The sequence below is a fragment of the Heloderma suspectum genome, chromosome 7 (genome assembly GCF_057233095.1).
Source record: "Heloderma suspectum isolate Gila_16-S chromosome 7, 16-S_ref, whole genome shotgun sequence".
In the NCBI taxonomy this organism is placed as follows: Eukaryota; Metazoa; Chordata; class Lepidosauria; order Squamata; family Helodermatidae; genus Heloderma; species Heloderma suspectum.
In genome coordinates, this window is record NC_139464.1 from 17,416,503 (window position 1) to 17,437,924 (window position 21,422).

At 45.1% G+C, this 21,422-nt stretch overlaps 1 protein-coding gene across 1 annotated transcript in view; it reads left to right on the plus strand.

Annotated features, from left to right (window-relative positions):
* Positions 1-3,194: 3,194 nt before the first annotated feature.
* The window catches only part of LOC146339366 (solute carrier organic anion transporter family member 1C1-like), a 40,100-nt gene continuing 21,872 nt past the window's right edge, over positions 3,195-21,422 (plus strand). Inside the window, exons 1-7 of the mRNA XM_084811699.1 lie at positions 3,195-3,305; positions 6,436-6,577; positions 6,682-6,814; positions 8,085-8,212; positions 13,422-13,568; positions 15,460-15,558; positions 16,697-16,957. Of these exons, the coding sequence (XP_084667825.1) occupies positions 3,195-3,305; positions 6,436-6,577; positions 6,682-6,814; positions 8,085-8,212; positions 13,422-13,568; positions 15,460-15,558; positions 16,697-16,957 (1,021 nt within the window). The remainder of the gene's footprint in view (positions 3,306-6,435; positions 6,578-6,681; positions 6,815-8,084; positions 8,213-13,421; positions 13,569-15,459; positions 15,559-16,696; positions 16,958-21,422) is intronic.

Consider the following 21,422-nt stretch of genomic DNA (forward strand, 5'->3'; position numbering starts at 1 on the left):
AAGACATCTTACTAGCCAGAGTGGGTGGGTGGGGAAGTCCGCAACTGCAATTCTGCAGCTGGGTGGGAGGCCTGCTTTTAGGGGCCTCAGGTTGAAATGGCAGGAGAGCAAAGGAGAGAGATCTCACTCCAGTTGTCCCCCCCCCCGTTTGGCTCCACCCCCATCAAGCTGCTTCTCTTCACCAGCCTTCCCTCCCTTTGCTGCCAGCTCCCCCCCCCCCGCCCAATCACGGCTCCCTGGTAAGAAAGGTACCCAGTTTCTCCTCCTCCTCCTCCTCTCCCGAAATTAATAAAATATGTGAATTGTTGGGAGAGCTAGGCTTTGCAGGCAACTGCACGCAAAATGCCATTATACATAGACAGACAGATATCTATCTGTCTACCTGTCTATCTGTCTACCTATGGTTCAGTGATTACAAATTGAAGTAGTTGTTTGGAAGCAAGTGAAACAAAGGGAGCCAAAAGTTTTCAATGCAGTGGGGTGGACTCCACCTTTCAAAGGAGGCTGATCCTTCAAAGTGTCTTTGGTTTGGCTCCCTGCCCCAGTAGTCACAAAGAACATTGCCTGACATAGGAGTGGCACGAGTAAGTATGCTCTCTCTCTCTCTTTCTCTGCCTCCGCTGATCTCAGTCTCTTTACGCTGTCCCTGGGGAAGTCAGGAGTGATTTAATGCTTGGAAGAAAGCTTTAGTTGAAGCAAGGATGGTTTGCATTACCTGTAGAGGGGAGTCCTCCTCACTGTCTTTTACATCTGCAAACATCGAGGTACAAAACAAGTTGTGTTTAATTAGTTTGATCATTAAGGCTGAAATCCGATACACACTTGTCTGGGAGAAAGTCCCATTGAATTCGAGAAGACATGCATAGGGTAGCAGCGTAAGGCAAGTCATACGATCCTTCAGATTTTATTTCTCTTTCTAAGGACACTGATGAATTGCAACATGTTAATTGTAACGTCTCTTAGCAGCTATTTGTAGACTTGCTTTTTCTGTTAGTCATGACTAACCTGGTATGGATAAGTCTAGATACAAGGCATAATGTGGGAAGAGGCTAGTAGCCCTTGAAGTTCTGAGAACAATTCAAGATGCTTATGCCTACCTGGTTTGGGACCAGCGTACCTGAAGGAACACGTGCTCCGCATATCAATCTGCTCCCCATATCAGTGTGTCCTGAGGTCATCTTTGGAAGCACTCCTCTGTGGCCCCCAGCATTTGAGTTAGGGCCGGTGGCAGCCAGAGAGAGAAGCCTTCTGTGGTGTACCATTGATGGAGTTCCAACTGGCCAAGCCTTGAGGTTGTAGGAATTCCAGAATTCTAAGTAGTATGAGCCAAAGTCCACTCGCACAATGGGACTTCTGCTCATGCAGTGGGACTCCCCGCTTCTCTCCTCCGCCTTGCAATCCCCCATGCATCCCCAAATCTGCACTGGAAGGTGCCTGAACTCTGGAGGAGATTTGAGGTGGGTTGGGGAGGGAAATCCCCAAGTTTCCCTTCTGCTGATGGAATGGCTCCACTAGATCCAAGCCAAAGTGTGAGTGCGTGCTCATGTGTGTGAGCACACACTCATGTGTGTGCGTGTGTGCACACACCCAGGTGCAAGGACATTCCCCATCACTTCAAGCGAGCAGAGATCTCCAAGTGCCTCCACCTAGGGTTGGCCCTACCATTAGGCAGAGTGAAGTGGCTGCCCCAGGCAGCTAATTCTGAGTGTTTTGAAAGGGCTGTGATTGTTATTTATTTATTATTTATTTGTTATGGTTATTTATTTATTATTAATGTTTTTTTTACTGCCAGGGAAGGGGAGAGGTACTTGTGAGTTTTTCTGGCTGGGGGCAGGGGGAACAAAATAACTTGGCTGGCCTATGGGTCTTGACTTGAGCTGGGCAGGAGGGGGGCACCATTTGCTTCTCTGCCTCGGGCAACAAAATGTCTTGGTCCATCCCTGTCTGCTACTGAAACCCACTTGCACAAATGTGCTGTGTGCACATTAAGTCATATACACATTTTAGAGTCTGGAACGCTGGCTTGCCCATGGCAGCTTGGTGACCTGTAAGAATGGTCTTGTTAATTTAGGCCAGTGTTCATCTAGTCTCATATTTCCAATTAAGGAGGACAGTTCAGGTGAGTTGGTCCAGGCACTTTTTGGTGTGTGTGTGTGTGTGTGTTACAGGTATAAGGATTTGATACGAGGACCATGGTAAAGAGAAGATTTCTATTGAGGGGTGGGCAAGGGGAAGACCCACAGCTTCATTTCCCCCTAACATCTGGTACTTGGTGGTATACTGCACCTGTACACAGAGGCACCACTGAACTATTGTGGTTAACAGCCTTCAATAGACATGTCCTCCATTAAGTTGTCTATTTTTTTTTAAGCTATGTACTTTAGTTAACTTCATTCTCCTTTCAGAAGTATTCTGTTTCCAGAAGTGATCAGTAGGGATGTACAAAAGTCACTTACCTGTTCGCGGATTATGCTGATGCTGAGGGGGGGAGGTGCTGGCCGGCCGGCTCCACTCCTCAGGGATTCTGCGGAGCCACCGGCCGGCTCCTCCAGCAGCCGGACATCCGACCGCTGGCTAGCAGGGATGCAAATGGCGGCGGCCGTAGCCACTGCCGTTTGCGTCCCTGCAGTCAGCCGTGATAGGCTACGTAAATGTTTACATAGCCTATCAAACACGCGTGTACGCAAATGGCGGCGCGCATGGGCGCCGCCATTTGCGTTCCTTATTTTGGCACGTCTTAGTCTACGTAAACAGACCTCCTTGGTCTGATCCAGCAGGGCTCTTCTGATGTTCTTATGTTTATGTTATTACGTGCTGAAAAGGTATCTGGTCACCAGATGAAGCAATGAGAGGCAATTTGGAGGATGAGCATTTGCCCTGCCTAAACCACTGAAGTAGTTCAGATCAAAATGGAATTAGGGCACAATCCTACACATCTTTAGACAGAAAAAAGTCCTACAACTCCCAGCATTGCCCAGCCAGCATAGCTGGGAATTGTAGGCCTTTTTTCTGTCTAAACATACGTAGAATTGTGCCCATAGTTGCTTTTCCCAATTTAGCATCCTAAACTGAAGCCACTGAAGGCTGTGAGATTGAAGACAATACATGGACCAACATCCACTAAGAGAACTATGACATTCACATTTTTTTCCCAAACAGAAAGATCTATATTCCCAGCCTCAAAGATCAATGCCATGGATGGGGAAACAGTTCCACAAGCTGCTAAAGACAGTCTATCATTCTCGGATAAAAGCCCTGGGTCACTCCCTGTGAAGAGAAGATTTCTCTCGGTTTCGAAGCTAAAGGTAGAAATGTCCTTGTCCCCCCCCCCCATTTCCTCTGCAACAAATGCCAAAAACATTCTGATGACTCCAATTCAGAACCAGTGGAGGCTGGTGGCTCTAATTTTGGTGAAGCTGTGAATCCATGCTGGGTTTCCATCAGAACCAGCGTCACCAAAATCGGAGCCACCAGCCTCCACTGTTCAAAACCATGTTCCCTGCCTTCCCCCCCCCCCGCCACTTTTTTTCATCTTAGATTGCAAGCTCCTTGGGGCCAGAGAGTTATCTATGTTGTGTCTATGGATCTCCAATGCTGATGGTGCTATATATATAAATAAATAATAGTTTCCACCATTTCAGACATTCTGACTGTGAGTGCTGTTCCTTATGTAGGCAGAATGGTACCACCCATGCATAAGAGGGAAATATTAGCAGGATTAGGGGATCCCTGACATTTGCAGAAGATCAACAAACCTTTTTTGGGGGGGAACTAGAGAGGACCCCCCCCCCAAGTGTCCAATGGGGACTGAACTTGCTCAGTAGTCACAGAATGCTGCGTGTTGGGGGGAAGGAAATTGAAAACTGGGATAGGAGAATGAATGTAATCCTCAACAAAACTAATCCACACTGCAACATTTTGTCTGAGGTAGGGATGGGGGAGAAATGTGTTCAGTTTGCATTTTAGTGAGAGCTTACTTCATTTTGCACTTTCAAAACTCAGTGAACCTTTGAAATTTGCCCTTCTTTGAATTTTGCACTGAAGTTCTCCAATCCAAAATAATGCATACAAAAATGCGCAAATTAGAGGAAAGCGTGCACAAAAATGCATCCATCCACAAAAAGAATGTTCAAACATCCATTCAGTTAGGAAAATTGTTTGCACAAGTGTATACATTAGGGCAAATTGCAGACACTGCCCCCCAATGGATGTATTAGGAGAAATGCACACAAAAATGTGGATGAATTTTCATGGAAGCTTTAAAAAATTCTCAAAATTATGGACGAACTCAACTTAGCACTGGAAAAAAGAGAAATGGTGAGAGATAGTACTTGGCAGATTTATCCATCCCTTGTCTGAAGTCCACTTATAGTAATGATAGCAATAATACAGATGAGGGAAGAATGAGCAAATAATTCGTGGTTGCTATTTAAACCAGGATAAAGTAGGACAAGAGAATAATGAGAACTGGAGACCCCTGGGAATTCTATAGAAGAGGACTGGTTGTAAAGGTTCTATCTAAACATCATTTCTCAATGTTTCTACCTTTTGTTCAATGTAGATGGAATATGGGTGGGGTATGGGACATAAATATTGTATATTTGTTTCTGGGCACAACTCAATGTTCCGGTGATTACTTTTAAAGCCTGAATGACTTGGGTCCAGGATACCAGAGAGATCATCGCCTCCTGTACCATCCTACCTGCTCTTTAAGATCTATCATATATATTCTTCCCCAAATACTGCCTGTGCCTGAGGAAAAATTAGTTGGCACAACAGACAGGGCTTTTTAGTAGGGCTGTGCACTGCTTTGGCCCGAAGCCCAAGCTCTGAGTCAAAGAGGGCTGCTTTGGGCCGCCTCTGAGGTGAAGCAGAGGGGGTACAAAGTGGCCTGAAGCGAAGCAGGTCGCTTCAGTGTGCTTTGGAGCAATCCGGAAGCCCAGCAGCAGCACCACTGCTGCTGCCCAGCCCCCAGCTCCTTCCCTGGGTCCTGTGGATGCTCACCGGCAGCCCTTTTGTTGTTCTGGAACTGGGGAGCCATTTTGAAAATGGCAACTCCCTGTATTTCTGGAAATATGGAGAGCCACCATTTTCAAGATGGCTCCCCCCTCCAGACCAACAAGATGGCTGCCAGTATGTGTCCAGAGGGCCTAGGAGCTGGTGGCAGCAGTGGCTCCTCTGGCAGTGGCTGCAGCAGTGGCTCCCCCAGCGCCAGTGTTGGCTTCCCTGGTAGCAGCAGCTCCCCTGGCAGTACCAGTGGCAGTGGCTTCCCCAGCAGCAGCTCCCCCATTGGCGCTCCCCCAAGGAACAAGGCCCCAGGTAAGGAGCTGGGGGCTAGGCAGCGTGTTGTGGGGGTGAAGTGGGACATCCGAATCCCACTTTGGTTTCATAAGCCGAAATGAGTCCGAATCCCTCCAAATCAGCCCAAGCGGAATCGGGCTGACCTTGGAAGCCCCGAAGCAGCCTCTGACTCGGATCGGGGGGTCTATGTGCAGCACTACTTTTTAGAGACCAGTCCTGTGAGATCTGTTAGCCTTCCATCTTACCATTTTGTTTCCAACTGATTAAAACCTTTTTGTTCAGGGTTTCCGGCAAGCATTCGACTTGGTAGGGGAGGCAGGTGGTTTTTAGGTGGAAGACCCTCCTTTTTGAGTGTTTTTATTTGCTGAGCCTGTTTCCATATTTGTTTAGCAGCTTCATTTCTTCTGTGGGACTGTTTTGCTTGCAATTGTTGTAAGCTGTCCTGATCAATGCAAACGTGTTGGAATGGTTGGGTATACTTTTTTTCTAAATGATAATAATAATAATTAATAACAATAATAACAATAATTAAGAATTAAGAATAATAATTTATAATAACGATAAATAAAATGTTATATTATATTTATAATAATAATATTTATAATAATAATAATAATAATAGTCATAGACCCAAACATAGAGGCTCTGAAATGAATATTTTTTTTATTTATTTATTTATTTATTTATTTATTGCATTTATACCCTGCCTTTCTCCCTCTTGCAAGGAACTCAAGGCGGCTTACATTATCCTCCTCCTCACCGTTGTATCCTCACAACAACAACCCTGTGAGGTAGGTTGGGCTGAGAGTCTGTGACTGGCCCAAAGTCACCCAGTGAGCTTCCATGGCCGAGTGGGGACTAGAACCCGGATCTCCCGGCTCCCAGTCCGTCACTCTCACCACTACACTACACTGGCTCTCATATGGAATATGACATCAGTTAGCTATGATGATCATAAGTCTCACTGATTTCAAGAGGTCTACTCTAAGACCAAATGTGGATCTAACCCAGTAATAATAATTTATATATTCAAGACCTCTCTAATGCATGGCAGCTGAGATGTTTCTATCCATTCGCTAGTGACATTGGCTCTTTTGCCAACTTTCTATTTTTCTGTGTTTGTTATCATCATAGATATTCCTTGCAGCACTGGCATTTGCCTTTTTTGCCAGAGGACTTTCAGCAAGCTACATGAAGAGTATTATTACTCAGATTGAGAGGAGATTTGAACTTTCATCATCCATGGTTGGTCTGACCGAAGGAAGCTTTGAGATAGGTATGCCCATTGGCAACACTGGAAGGAACCTACTGTGGTTTTAGAATGGATTTTTTTTTTTAAGCCTTTCTCCAGCATTGCCCACATCTCTTCTTGTGATGCAGGAAACCTATTAGTGATGGTACTGGTGAGTTACCTTGGACCAAAAGTTCATCGTCCGAAGGTAATTGCTGTGGGGTGCATCATCATGTCCTTTGGATCATTCGTATCAGTACTGCCTCACTTCATCATGGGGCGGTAAGTATACCCACCTTTATGGCAAACCAAGTTTCACTTTACTTTTGCTCTCTGCCTTACCAGGAACCTATGTGTTTTTCTTAAGGCTACAGACAGATCTGAGTAACTGACATGCTTTAATTTTTCAAAAATGGGGGGTGGGCACAGCCATTACTTCTTGTTCCCTAAATCGTAGGTATCTGCAGCCCCTAGCATGCACGCGCACACACACACACGCACACACACACACAGACCACAAATGCAATGCTGTATTTTTCTCCATAGAAGTGAATGGTAGCCATTAATGTATATGGGAGAAGGTAAAGATCCCGAGGACACAATTTCAACTTTAAACTCACTGGATGTTCTTAGGGAAGCCACCATTTCTTAGACCTCTCTCCTAGTCTGTAATAAGACTGGTCTAAATTGCAAGGGCATATTATGTGGATTGCTGAGATAATAAATGTGATGTGTGGTGAATGGATAGAATGTTGGAATAGGACTGGGGAAACCAAGGTTAGTGAAGGCTGGTGGCTCCAATCTCAGTGGGGCTGTGAGTCCACTCTGGGTTTTGGTCAGAACCAGTCAGAACTCTAAAGGATCTGTCCAAGATGCTGAATCCATTTTGGGGATTGGGCCCAGCACCTTAGATAGCTCCTTTAGAGTTCTGACTGGTTCTGAATGAAACTCAGAGTGGATTCATAGCACCAGTGAAATTGGAGCCACCAGCCTCCACTGACCAAAGTTTAGATCTTCACTGTGCCATTAACATCATACAGTGTAATCTTGGACTATTCACAGTCTCTCAGCCTAACTTTCCTTACAGGATTGTTGGGAGGATAAAATGAGGGAAAGTGGACCATATATGCTGCCTTGAGCTCCTTGGAGGAAACGCAGAATATAAATATAAGAAATACTTGAGCGAGCGAGTGAGTGAATGAATAAATAAATGATTAAATAATTGAATGCTCTGAGCACTTTGGAAAATAGCAGCATGCTGTTATTATTTCATTATTATTATTATCCCATCTGTCATAAAGCAGCCATCTGTCAGAATTAAAGGACCATATTGATATATCTTCTATTATTATTATTACTATTATATATTGTTTAATTAATTAAGTTAATTAATAATACATTGATTAATTTTAGTAACATTAATATTACTAATGTTAATTTTATTAGTTATTGATATTAATAATGCAATAATATTTAAATTAGTAATCAATTCATAATATATCTTTTTAAACTTCCACATTTCAATCACACATCATTTGTTGTTGTTTTAAAGTTATAATTACAAAAGCATTGCAGTTTCTATGACCAATTCTTCTGCAAGTGTGTCAGCCTGCTCTTCTGCCTCTCCTCCTCACTTTGCTATGGATGACATGGAAAGTTCTAGAAATGCAACTGCTCTTGGTAAGCAAAACATTGACGCAGTGGGCAGGCTGTTTTCCATTTGCTTGGTGCACATATGTTTTGTGCCCACACAACAGGGTACAAAAATATCATTTGCTTATTTCAATTTATAATCTGCCCCAGCCCTGTGTCTTTGGGCAGGTCAAAATACTCATCAACACTTGTTTATGTAGGAATCAGTACCGCGATTTTCCAGTTTGACCAGTTCATTTGTGCTAACCAAAGCCATCTCATATAGGTCCCTATTGTGCTCATGTTCCAGATAGGGGAAGTGACTGTGGGTGAGAGAGTGCCTTGGACTAGCCCCACTGAGTAGTGAAGTCAGGATTTGAATCCCAGTCTTCTAAGTCTGAGGGCACAACTAGACAAGGCAGCAGGAGATCTGTGAATGGATCTTCAATAGATTTCTTTCAACTGAATAGCAGCCAGAGGGGTAGTGTTAATTCCTTTCCCTTGCACTGTTAGTGTTTTCCCATTGAAAATTGCTGCTTCCCTCATCCCAAAGCTACTGCTTGACCCCAAGTGGAGGGCAGGGGGGATATATGAAAGTGGAGGAATTAACATCTGTCCCTTTGTCATGGTCAGATCACTTCCTGCTGAGGTTTAGACTCCTGGCAGCCTTTCCCCTCTGCAAGGGTGGGGGACCTATTAAAATGGTCTGCCCCCGGAGATTAATGGATTCCAATGGATTCCAGAGGGCTCTGGGGGATTTTCCTGCTGGTATGGCTGGTGCTCCTGTCGAAGCCCAGGTCGCGCTGTGGAATGCAGAGATGACTCGGGCGGTTGACATGATCGCGCCCAAGCGCCCTCTCCCTCTGAGCAGAGCCCAGCCAGCTCCTTGGTATACACCTGAGCTGAGGGCAATGAAGCAAGAGGGGAGACGGCTAGAACGCAGGTGGAGGAAAACTCGTGCTGAGTCTGACTGAACACAGGTAAGAGCCCACTATCGAGCCTACTCTGTGGCGGTGAGGGTGGCAAAGAGGCAGTTATTTTCCCCCAGCATTGCATCTTCTCAGTGTCGTCCAGTGGAGCTTTTTCGAGTGGTTCGCGGCCTGTTACATTCTGGGCCAGGGAGAGAGACGGTGGAACCCTCGGTAGCACGCTGTGACGAGTTTGCACGGCACTTTGAGGATAAAGTCGCTCAGATTCGTCATGAATTGGACACCACCATTAATGCAGTTCCATTGGTAGAGGTGTTCAGAGCACCGTCTGGTCCAGTTTTATTGGATGAGTTTCAGTTACTGAGGCCTGAGGATGCGGACAAGGTGCTTGGCCAAGTCCGATCGACCACTTGTGTGCTTGACCCTTGCCCTTCATGGCTTATTAAATCAAACAAGGAGGGGTTGTCCGGCTGGGTCCAGGAGGTTGTAAATTCCTCCTTGAGAGAGGGAGTGGTGCCTGCCGCTTTAAAAGAGGCAGTAATTAGACCACTCCTGAAAAAGCCTAACCTGGACCCAGAGGATGTTAACAATTATAGGCCAGTGGCCAACATCCCCTTCCTGGGCAACGTGCTTGAGCAGGTGGTTGCAGGACAGCTCCAGGCACTGTTGAATGAAACAGATTATCTAGATCCATTTTAATCGGGCTTCAGGCCTGGTTTTGGAACGGAAACTGCCTTGGTCGCCCTGTGGGATGACCTCTGCCGGGAGAGGGACAGGGGGAGTGCGACCCTGTTGATTCTCCTGGACCTCTCAGCGGCTTTCGATACCATCGACCATGGTATCCTTCTAGATAGGTTGTCTGGGTTAGGCGTTGGAGGCACTGCACTACAGTGGTTCCGCTCCTACATGGATGGCCGATTCCAGAAGGTGGTGCTGGGGGATTATTGCTCTGTGCCATGGCAATTGTGCCATGGGGTTCCACTGGGCTCTATTTTATCCCCCATGCTGTTTAACATCTACATGAAACCGCTGGGGGAGGTTATCTGGAGGTGTGGGCTGAGGTGCCATCAATATGCAGATGACACCCAGCTCTACCTCTCTTTCTCATCAAAACCAGGTGAGGCAGTGGCTGTTCTGAATCAGTGCCTGGGCATGGTAGTGGACTGGATGAGGGCCAATAAACTGAAACTCAATCCAGACAAGACGGAGGTACTGTTAGTGGGTGGTTCTTCTGCCCAGCTAGGTGGTATTCAACCTGTTCTGGAGGGGGTTGCAGTCCCCCTAAAGGATCAGGTTCGTAGTTTGGGGGTGCTCTTGGATCCAGAACTGTCACTTGAGGCACAGGTGAACTCAGTGGCACGGAGCACTTTTTATCAGCTTAGGCTGGTATACCAACTACGCCCTTATCTGGACAGAGATAGCCTAGCTACAGTGATCCATGCTCTGATAACTTCTCGTCTGGATTACTGCAATGCGTTATACGTGGGGCTGCCTTTGAAAACGGTCCGGAAACTTCAGCTGGTCCAAAATAGGGCAGCAATGTTGTTAACAGGGACTGGCCTGCGAGCTCATATTACGCCAGTACTTTTCCAGCTGCACTGGCTGCCAGTCCATTTCCGGGCCCGATTCAAAGGGCTGGTGTTAACATTTAAAGCCCTTAACGGCTTGGGGCCAGGTTACCTGAAGGATCGCCTCCTCCCATATGTGCCTGCCCGGACCTTAAGGTCATCGTTAGCGGCTCATCTCCGTGAGCCCCTGCCAAAGGAAGTGAGGCAGGTGGCTACTAGGAGGAGGGCTTTTTCTGCTGTGGCACCCCGGCTCTGGAATGAGCTCCCTAGTGAGGTTCGCCTGGCGCCTACATTGTATTCCTTTCGGCGCCAGGTGAAGACCTTTTTATTTTCCCAGGCATTTTAGCTTTCTAAATTTTTATCTTTGCTGTTTTAAATCTGTATTTTAAACTCCTGCACTGCTACTAGATTTTATTGTGGTTGTATTGTTATATTGTGGTTTTAATGTTCTATATATTTTAAATTGTTTTATTGTGTGTTTGGTTTTAATTTTTGTAAACCGCCCAGAGAGCTTCGGCTATTGGGCAGTATAGAAATGAAATAAATAAATAAATAAATAAATAAATAAAAATATACTGGTACCATATGGGAAAAGGGATATCCATCCATCCATCCATCCATCCATCCATCACATCTAGAGTAAGAAGTCAAACCTCAAATCCCACTCCTTTAATTTTCATCCTGGTTTTTCATCTTTTAATTCACTGCACAGAGAAATATTCTGGAGCTATTCTCTTGTGCTTTGAGAGCTGGAAACATGCTCTAGAAACAAACATTGCAATGCATTGTTGGAAGAGAATGAAAATAGTGCTCGGTTTCTTTGTATTGTGGGACTAAAGATACAGGCCAGGGATGTCCTTAAGCCTGGGAACTGCCTACCAACATGTTTATATGGCTGGCCTGACTCACACTGCTGGTACTGCTGCCCCTGTTTCTCCCTCTTCCTCAATCTCACATGCCTGGGAGGTAGCCAAAAACAAGCTTCACCTGTTCCAGAATCTGGGTTTGGCAGCTCTCAAATGACTTTAAAAGCTGTTTCCCAGCATCACTCCCTCTAACAGCAAACTCGGGTGGTGTGTGCCACCAGGATTGTAGCCAAAACAGGACCGCTGAGAAACAAGAAAGTGGTACCAGAGGATGCTCAGAGGAACCCCAAGGGCTGCAGAAGTATATATAAAAAAAACATTTAGTAAAAAAACCTAAAAGGGGAGGAAGTCACTAAAACAGGCCACTGAATATTGACTGTCAGGGGTGATGAGTGTGTAGAAAAAGCTTTTCTTTTTTCAAGCTCCCCTCCCTTTTTGCCTGACTCATCTTGATGGCCAGTAGGTGGTGACTGCCATTTTAATTTTTCAATATGCTCCATACATAGAGTCATTCTAGGCCATTCTGAAGTGATGGGATGATGCCAAACTACAAATGGACCCCATTTTGGGGGGCACTTACCATTTCCCTCTAGAATGCTTCAGAGCCACATTACATCTAGTGCAGCGGTCCCCAACCTTTTTGGCAACAGGGACTGGTTTCGTGGAAGACAATTTTTCCACGGACCTAGGGAAATGGTTTCGGGATGATTCAAGCGCATTACATTTATTACTTTGCAGTAATAGGCTTATGTAAAGATTTACGTAGCCTATTACTTGAAGAACAGGGATGCAAATGGCATCCGCTACGTGGACGCCATTTACATCCCAGCAGCTGGAAGTCCTCCAGTGGCCGGGACTGGCAAGAATTCCAGGGGGGAGGGACAGATTGCCTCCCTGCTCTGCAGACCCCCAAGGTAAGGGGGTTTTATACACCCCTACGCTGACCTCCTGCTGTATGGCCCGGTTCCTAACAGGCCACAGACCGGTACCAGTCTGTGGCCCAGGGGTTGGGGACCCCTGATCTAGTGGATTCGGGGGGGGGGGATAGCAGTGGAAAGAAGAACTGCCACCTCCAGAAATGAATTCACCCCACCCCTCAAAATGCACCCCTCCCCAAATCTCCAAAATAGGGAGAGGGGGGTTAGTTTTACCCAAATTCCATTCTACTCTTGTTGTGATAGAAGACAACAAACCCAAGATGGGGCTATGCAAGTAAGAGCAGACTTAAAGCTAGTGGACACCAGGGACAGGTTTATGTCCCTATCCAGTGTCGTCCACAAATGCTCCCCCTTTTTGGAGCTCTTCTACATGAGGCTATTAATCCACTGCATTGACTTTGGGTTTTATCACAGAACTGAGATCTGAGCACTACATGACGTGTTTCTTTTCATGCTTTTTGGCTACCTGACCTCTAGGTAGCACTATGGTAGAGTGGAATAGCACAATTACACAAGCAGGAAAAGCATTTCCTTTTGTGTTCACACATAATACCATATTTTCCCTGCTCTAAAAAAAAACTTGCAAAAACTTGCTGTTTAAAAATAGAAGCAAAACTGGAGGATCATGATGTCATCTAAAGAACCCGCAAACAACTGTGAGTACAGAATGAGGAGTGCATAGTAAATGCCTTTTGTAGAAAGCTCATGATCTCCCATATGGATGAGGATCTCTCAGGTTTTTTTCAATTTTTAATTACTTAAAACACATGCAGGGATTCCAGATTTGATTGGAGCAGCAGTGCTGGGGGGTGGGCTGTTTTAACCTTTATCTCAGTCCCATTTCCCTAATCATCTCCCCATCCATCCCTGAAGCTACTATTAATCCTGCAATGGGGGGGGGGAGTGTAAGCTTAGAAGATCTGCTCACCAAGCTGTGTGCCGTTATTTGCCTGCAGATTGTGAAAAAACGAGCAGTTCCTACCTGTGGCTCTTTGTGCTTGCTGGGAACCTTCTACGTGGAATTGGGGAAGCACCCATCATGCCACTGGGGCTGTCTTACATTGATGATTTTGCCACCGAAGAAAACTCCGCTTTTTACATAGGTAAAATAAATGAAAAGACTCCATCTGTATCCGGTCAGTGTTTGAACATGAGAATGGGGAAGGGAGCAGCCTTCAGGTCTGCCGAATCTATCACCTCCTGGCTGTTGTGATAGAAATGGTTTATTTGTTTATTCAAACTGTGTGTGTGTGTGTGTGTGTGTGTGTGTGTGTGTGTTTTATCCTACCTCTCAATCACACAGACTATGGCTAATAATTCCATAACAACCATCAGTACAAAATAGAGTCAACAAATTAGTACTGAGATGAACCCCACCACCACCACCACCCACATATCCTCGTCCTTATTCGCAAGTGTTGAAAATGTGGGAGGGCCGGAGGGGGCATTTTGTCAATTTTTGGGGGGATGGGTTTTTTTTTAAGAAATGGGGGGGGATCATCAGGGGATAGTAGTGGCAGAATAGTGAACTCATCACAGTGCCTAGCACCTGCCAACCACCATTTTGTATTCTGCAGAAAGCCCATGAAACAATGCTATGTTGTGACATAGCATTGTTCTGTGGGAGGACCCTTGGAGAAAAAAATAGTGGCCTCCCCCTCTAAAAAAATGGGGACTGCCATTTTTTCTCTCCCAGAACCCTAACATGCATGCATGCATGCATCCATCCATCCGTTATACTTCTGTACCGCTTAATATAATAAATCTCTAAGAGGTTCAACTTCACACTAGAAGTGGTTAGTGTTGGACTAGGACTGGGGAGAATCAGGTTCAAATCACCACTTGGCCATGAAGCTCAATGGGTGACTTTGTCACTGACACTCAGTCTAACCTACCTCACAGGGTTGTTGTGAGGATAAAATGGAAAGGAGGAAAATCATGTGCACTGCCTTGGGCTCCCTGGAGGTAAAGGTGGGATAGAAATGTAATGAAGAAATATATAAAATGCAGATAGAATACAATATAAAATAATGAAAAATGAAAACATTACAGCAAAAACAACAATATAAGAGACCGAAATCTTAGTAGTCTGTTACAGGTCCATAACAGAGTCCATTACCCCTGGAACAACACTATTCAGGAAAGCACTTTCTACAGCTGCTCAAAGCCATATAAGCCAAACTGAATAAAAGCTGTATAATTCAAAAGAGGTATGCTCCTTTTTTGCAGCTCTCACCCTGATATTTCCCAAACATTAAGGTTGCAGGCCTCGACCCGCTTACCTGGGAGAATGACCCATCAAATGTTATCGGTCTTACTTCTGAGTAGACATCTACAGGATTGTACTGTAGGCAGTGAAGGCTGGTGGCTCCAATTTCGACGGGGCCGTGAATCCATTCCAGGGTTCAGTCAGAACCAGCCAGAACTCTAAAGGAGCTATCCAAGGTTCTGATGCTAGTTTGGGACTAGGTGTCAGCACCTTGGATAGATCCTTTAGAGTTCTGGCTGGTTCTGAATAAAACCCAGGATGGATTTACAGCCCCACTGAAATGGGAGCCACCAGCCTCCACGGATTGTAGGTCTTTGGTCAGGCTGGGAGCACAGCTTGCCTCCATTCTAGTGAAAAGGGGAGATGCACCAGTGTCTTGCTTGGCCCAGGCAGCTGGCTGTTCCTTCCCACTGCATTCTTCGCCAGGATGCACACTAGTTCCCTCAGATCTTTGCACATCCTCCCATCCCAGTCGTAGCTGCCAAGCCCAGATAGGCAACCTGGTGCCCTCCAGATGATTTGGTCATCAATTCCCATCAGCCCCAATTAGCATGGCCAGTGGGCTTATGGGGGATGTAGCCCAAAACATCTGGAAGACACCAGGTTGCCTATCCCTGCAGAAGAGAGTACAATGTCCAAGGATTCTCCTCCTGTCTTCTTTGATGTCTTGTTCTGCATGTGTTATACATTAAGCTGCTGTTCTTACATTAGGGCATCTTTTTTAGGAACGGTAAGAACAACTGGGCTATTTGGACCAACATTTGGCTTCCTGCTTGGAGCATTCTGTGCTAATCTGTGGGTTGACCTTGCAGTGGTAGATGCTGGTAAGGAACAATATCCATAAACATTTCCAATGTTTCTTCTGCATGAGCTTTGTCTGTCCTGCCCTTTCTGTACTAACTGCTAAATCTGCTTCATATTTCCCATATAGGGATGGCTGAGAAATTCACTCGGTAGAGGGGTCGGTTGTGTTTTTAAACAGATGTACTCAAGTCTATATCTCCCAGGGCTGAACACAAAATTTGCAGTTGGAAGTCTTTACATTTCTGAGCTTGTGATGTGTTATCTGAAACAAATTGTGTCCATCAACATGTGCACGGTTGAAAACTGCACAAAGAAAACTCTGTGTACATCTCTAAAATGCACACAAATATGCTTTAGTCAATGGGTGAATGTGTACAAACATATGAAAAACTTGCACACAAAAAATACATACATTTTTTTAAAAATGCACTTAAATATACATACAGATTTCTGTGCAGGGAAAAAAACCCCAAGCAGAACTGGGACAGAATTTGCTTGATGGTAAGACTCACCCCCAGAGTTTGCTGTTAGAGTGATGTCATGAATGCCCATACCAAGTTTATGGTTCTGTCTTAAACTACCTTAAAGTAAGATTACATTACTTCTTTTTATGCTAGATAAACAGAAAATGATTAATATTTGACAGCAGCTGTAAAGGAAGCTGGAAATGCAAGGGTCTTGCATTTTCTATAGCTCTCCATTTCATCAGAAACAGAGTTTCTGCCTCTTACTGTCCTCGCAAGGAGGTGCACAAGTTTCCAATGCAGAGGCATTGTCTCCTCACAGGACTGTACTTTTGGAATACAACTGTCATTATAACTCCCATTTTGCAGCTGGGTAAGTCAGACATAGGGACAATGACATGTGTAATGATGAATCACCCAGTGGTTTCCATGCCTGAAGTGGGATTGCAGTCCAGATATTTCAGGTTCACACCTAATGTTTTACCAGCTAGATCAGCCTTCCATAACCTGGTGCCTTCCAGATATGTTAGACTACAACCCCCATAATCCCACAGCCAGCAGAGCACATCTGGAGGTGGGCAGCAGGTTGGAGAAGGGTGAACTAGACCATACTGGTGAGGTGTGTAAGGAACAGCAAAGTGTCTGGAAAAAAATGTTTTAAGAGACAATGTGCAATCTTGGTTCTTCTCCCCAGATACATTGACAATAAATTCTAAGGATATGCGCTGGGTTGGCGCCTGGTGGCTTGGGATACTCATATGTGGAGCCATCAGCCTCATGGCCTCCTTGCCTTTCTGGTTCCTGCCTTACTCTTTACCAAAAGAAGGAGAAGAAAAGAACAGTAAGAGGTCAACTGAAGTGTATGCAGTCACCAAAGACAGCCGTAGCAACGTGGACTCTCCAAAACCACAGCCACCACAGCCACCAAAGCTGAAGGTCTTGGAGGCAGCAAAAGGTGAGCGCAGAATCTATTTTGCCGTGATTCTCCTTCACTGGTTCCTTTGGAGCTTTGTAATATAAGAGTAAGTAACATATCGGGGGGTCCAAATTCTACTTTGTCACTGGTGCTCATGTCACTTTAACAGGAGTGCAACGTCCTCATTTTGAGGTGATTGCAGTCTGAAGTTAAACAAGCTTTGGCTCAGTCTTCTCCCAAAAGAGGGTCTGTGAGCCCCCTGGCAAAGACAAAGTACAGGCTGAAGGGGCAGGATTGCAGCTTGGGATTGATAGGCATATGGTCAAGGAACACCTAATTACTTTGAATGAGGTCAAATCTCCAGGGCCAGATGAACTGCATCCTAGAGGAATAAAGGAACTGGCAGAAGAACTCTCAGAACCGCTGTCCATTTTCTTTGAGCAATCATGGAGGACAGGTGAAGTGCCAGATGACTGGAGGAGGGCTAATGGTGTCCCTATCTTCCAAAAGGGCAAAAAAGCCTGGGAACTACAGACCAGTCAGTCTGACATCAATCCCTGGGAAAATGCTGGAGCAGATTACAAAGCGACCACTCTGTAAGCACCTTGAAAACAATGCAGTGATTACTCAAAGCCAACATGGATTTGACGAGAACAAATCCTGCCAGACAAATCTGATCTCATTTTTTGATCAGGTAACCTCCCTTGTGTACTTTGGGAATGCTGTGGACATCATAAACCTCGACTTCAGCAAAGCTTTCGATAAAGTGCCCCATGATATCCTGATGATCAAACTAGCTCAAAGTGGGCTAGATGAAACAATGATCAGGTGGATCCACAGTTGGCTACAGAATCGGACTCAAAGAGTGCTTATCAATAGGATCTTCTCAAACTGGGGAGAGGTAACGAGCGGGGTACCACAGGGCTCAGTCCTGGGCCCAGTGCTCCTCAACATTTTTATTAATGCTGTTGCAGAAATCAGAGTCAGAAAGACCATGAAGTGAAGGAAAAAGAGTTCTTCTTTATTATCGCATGGGCTTTATGGCTGGAATAACTTCCAAAGTGCCAAAAGCCCTGAATTACATCAGCAAATTGTTTTTATAGATATTGTGACACATAGGAAACGGCTCCTCCTCTCCCTCCCATGTGGGGTTGCAGTCCTCAGCATTTCCTCTCCTAGCACAATTGTTTATAACACAGGAAGTGGGTTATAGGGCATGATAAGCAGAGAACATGATATATATACCACTCTGACCTCAGCCTTGTTGACAAGATAAGAGATTCCTGCGTCTCGTCAGCTTACAAAAAATACATTGAAGAAGGGAAAGAGCTCAGCAGGAACATGAGGCATGAGGCCACTTAGTCTGACCCTCTACATTGCTACTACATTTCCCCCTTTAAATGCATAATTTCATCACAATTATAGCATTTTGATAAGCATTTTCTGCGAAGCACTATACAAGGCTTTTTGTGACAGTTATATCACTTAACCTCTTGTTGGGCCATTAGAGCGTAGAGGGCAGCAGTTTTATTAGCCATAAAACAGATTAGTTAAACAACGCATAAAACAAGGAATGCAGAGGCATAGCAGAACTCCTAGGAATAACACTGGTAGAATCAGGATGAACAATGCCTTAAGCCAGCTGAAGTTTGGGAGCCAAGAGGTCAACCAGTCTAGCCAATTGTTTTGTCTCATTGTTATGTCAGCCACTATATTATGCAGATTATTGATCTGAACATCTACTGCGTTACTATTATCAGTCAAATTAAAACAATAGAGCGTCTGGTGTACTTCACAGCCCAGATGATGAAGGAGAAAAAGATAATCTATACCAGCTCTATTTTCTAGGATGGCACCTCTCAGGTCACGCAACTCTTTATTTAATAGTGACAATGCTCATGAGGTGGCGTTTATGTTTTTGACTAAAGCGCAGGCTAACTTGTTAATTTCCATACCATCAGCCAGCGCTAAACCTGGAACTCCAATTAAAGACATTGCTAAAGCTAATTTTTCTTCATCAGAATATAAATGTAGGCAGCTGTTGCAAGTCTCAGTTAGGTGGAGCGCCCTAGTACATCGGTGAACTTTCTCTGGCCAGGGGGGAAGGACTGGTACTAGGCGGCTAAGGCAGCAGGGTTGGTCATCGGACAAATTAGAGGTGCAGGAAATGCTGATCAGATTTGCAGATGGCACAAACTTAGGCGGGATAGCTAATACCTTGGAAGACAGAAACAAATTTCAAAGTGAAGCAAGCAAGCAAGTTCCCAGACAGTGAGTGATCAGAGCGAACGAACAGGGGGAGCAAACAGGAGTTGGCCAGGGGAGGTCAAGTGAGAGGCCCCTAACATTTTTTTTCTTTTTAAAAAACATATTTTTCATTTATTTGTCTTGTAACACACACTTCCATACCAGTGGGACTCTGTTTTTAACCTCCAGTGAGTAAGGGCTAGGCACAGGCTCCTCTAGGACAATCAGAAAGCTAGACACAAAAAGGAAAACAGACTATGGAAGGACAAGACCCTCCAGTGGTGGTGACTTGCAAGGTGTGTCCAATGTTTGTTTTCTTGCCTGAGATCAACATGGCCTACACGTGCAACAAGTGCAAGTTGATCACACTGCTGGAAGAAAAAGTAAGAGGACTGGAGCGGCGACTGTTGACCCTCCAGGGCATAAGAGGACACAAAGAGTTCTTGGACAGAACAGTGGAACTACAGCAGCAAAAAAAGTACAGGAGCTAAAAGAGCAACAGCAAGCTGAGGCAGAAGAGGAAAATGCTGAGGTGAGGAAAAATGAAGTAGAGGATATTCCTTGGAAAAGGGTGAAGTTAAGAGCAGAAGAACTAGAAGCCACTCTGCACCAGTGGAGGCAGTAGAACTAGGCAACTGTTTCCAGGTACTTGAGGATGAGACTGGAGGACAGCCAGCAGAGGAAGAGTTACAGGGGAACCTGTATGAGAGAGAGCAAGAGGCTAAAGGTCAGTCAAGCAGAGGCAATGAAACCAAGGCCTACAACAAGAAGAAGAGAAGAGGAGGAGTAGAGGGAGATTCCTTGCTGCATGAGATCAAAACCCAAGTATGTTGCGAAGACCTGTGGACTCACCAGGTATGCTGTCTCCCAGGAGGACGGATTAGAGACGTGACTGAAGGGTTGCCTGCACTCATAAAGCCCATACTGATAGGTATCCCTTTCTTCTCATCCATGTGGGAACAAATGATACCGCCAAGCGGAGCTACGAAGAAATCATGTCAGACTTTGAAGCTTTGGGAAGGAAATTCCCGAAAGAACTTTGGGCCCCAGATAGTTTTCTCATCCATCCTTCCAGTAGTCAGAAGAGGGATAGAAAGGGAAAGAAAAATACTCCGGGCGAATGACTGGCTACGAAGGTGGTGCCGATGAGAGAGATTTGGATTCTGGGACCACAGGCTATACTTCCTGGAAGATGGACTGTTGGCAAGGGACGTGTTGCACCTCACAAAGGCTGGGAAGCATGTGTTTGGCCACAGCATGAAGGACCTTATCAGGAAGGCTTTAAACTGAATGCTACGGGGAAGGGAGACATAAAGTTGGGAGTAACAGTGGACGAAGGCTCATGCACCGCAATGAAGAGAACAGCTCTAATAGCGCCCGACAATAGTCTTCACCAACATGTCTGAAGAAAACCAGACCACGAAGCACATGGTCTTCGATCTCTATATACTAATGCCCAGAGTATGGGAAACAAACAGAACGAACTTGAACTCTTAATACAGGAGGGAAATTATGACTTGATAGGTGTAACTGAGACTTGGTGGGATGACTCGATGACTGGAATACAGCAACTGAAGGATATAACTTGTTCAAAAAGAACAGGAGGAACAGAAAGGGAGGTGGGGTTGCACTATATGTGAAAAATACATATCTCTGCTCTCTGCACAAAAATACAGGAGGATGAGCTTGGTAGCCCCATCAAGAGCAACTGGGTTAAAATAAATGGAGCAAAGAATAAAAAGAACCTCGTGGTTGGAGTCTACTACTGGCTACCCAATCAAGGAGAAGACGAGGATGAAACTTTTGAAAAGCAAATAGCCAATGTTTCAAGGAAGCATGATGTAGTAGTAATGGGGGACTTCAATTTCCCCAATATTTGTTGAGAGACAAATTCTGCAAAACATGGCCCCTCCAGGAACTTCCTGACTTGTGTGGCAGATAATTTCCTCCTACAGAAAGTAGAGGAAGGAACTAGAGGATTGGCTATCCTTCACTTGATCCTAACCAACAGAGATGATTTAGTGGGTAAAGTAGCAGTTACAGGAACTCTGGGGGAAAGCATCCATGTTATACTTGAGTTCTTGGTTCTAAAGAAAGCAAAAGCCGAGTGTAGCCAAATGCGTACCCTGGATTTTAGGAAAGCCCATTTTAATAAACTCAGAACAATGATAAGTAAGATCCCACAGCAAGCAACTCTAATGAGAAAAGGAGTCCAAGATGGATGGGAGTTTTTAAAAAAGGAAATTCTCAAGGCACA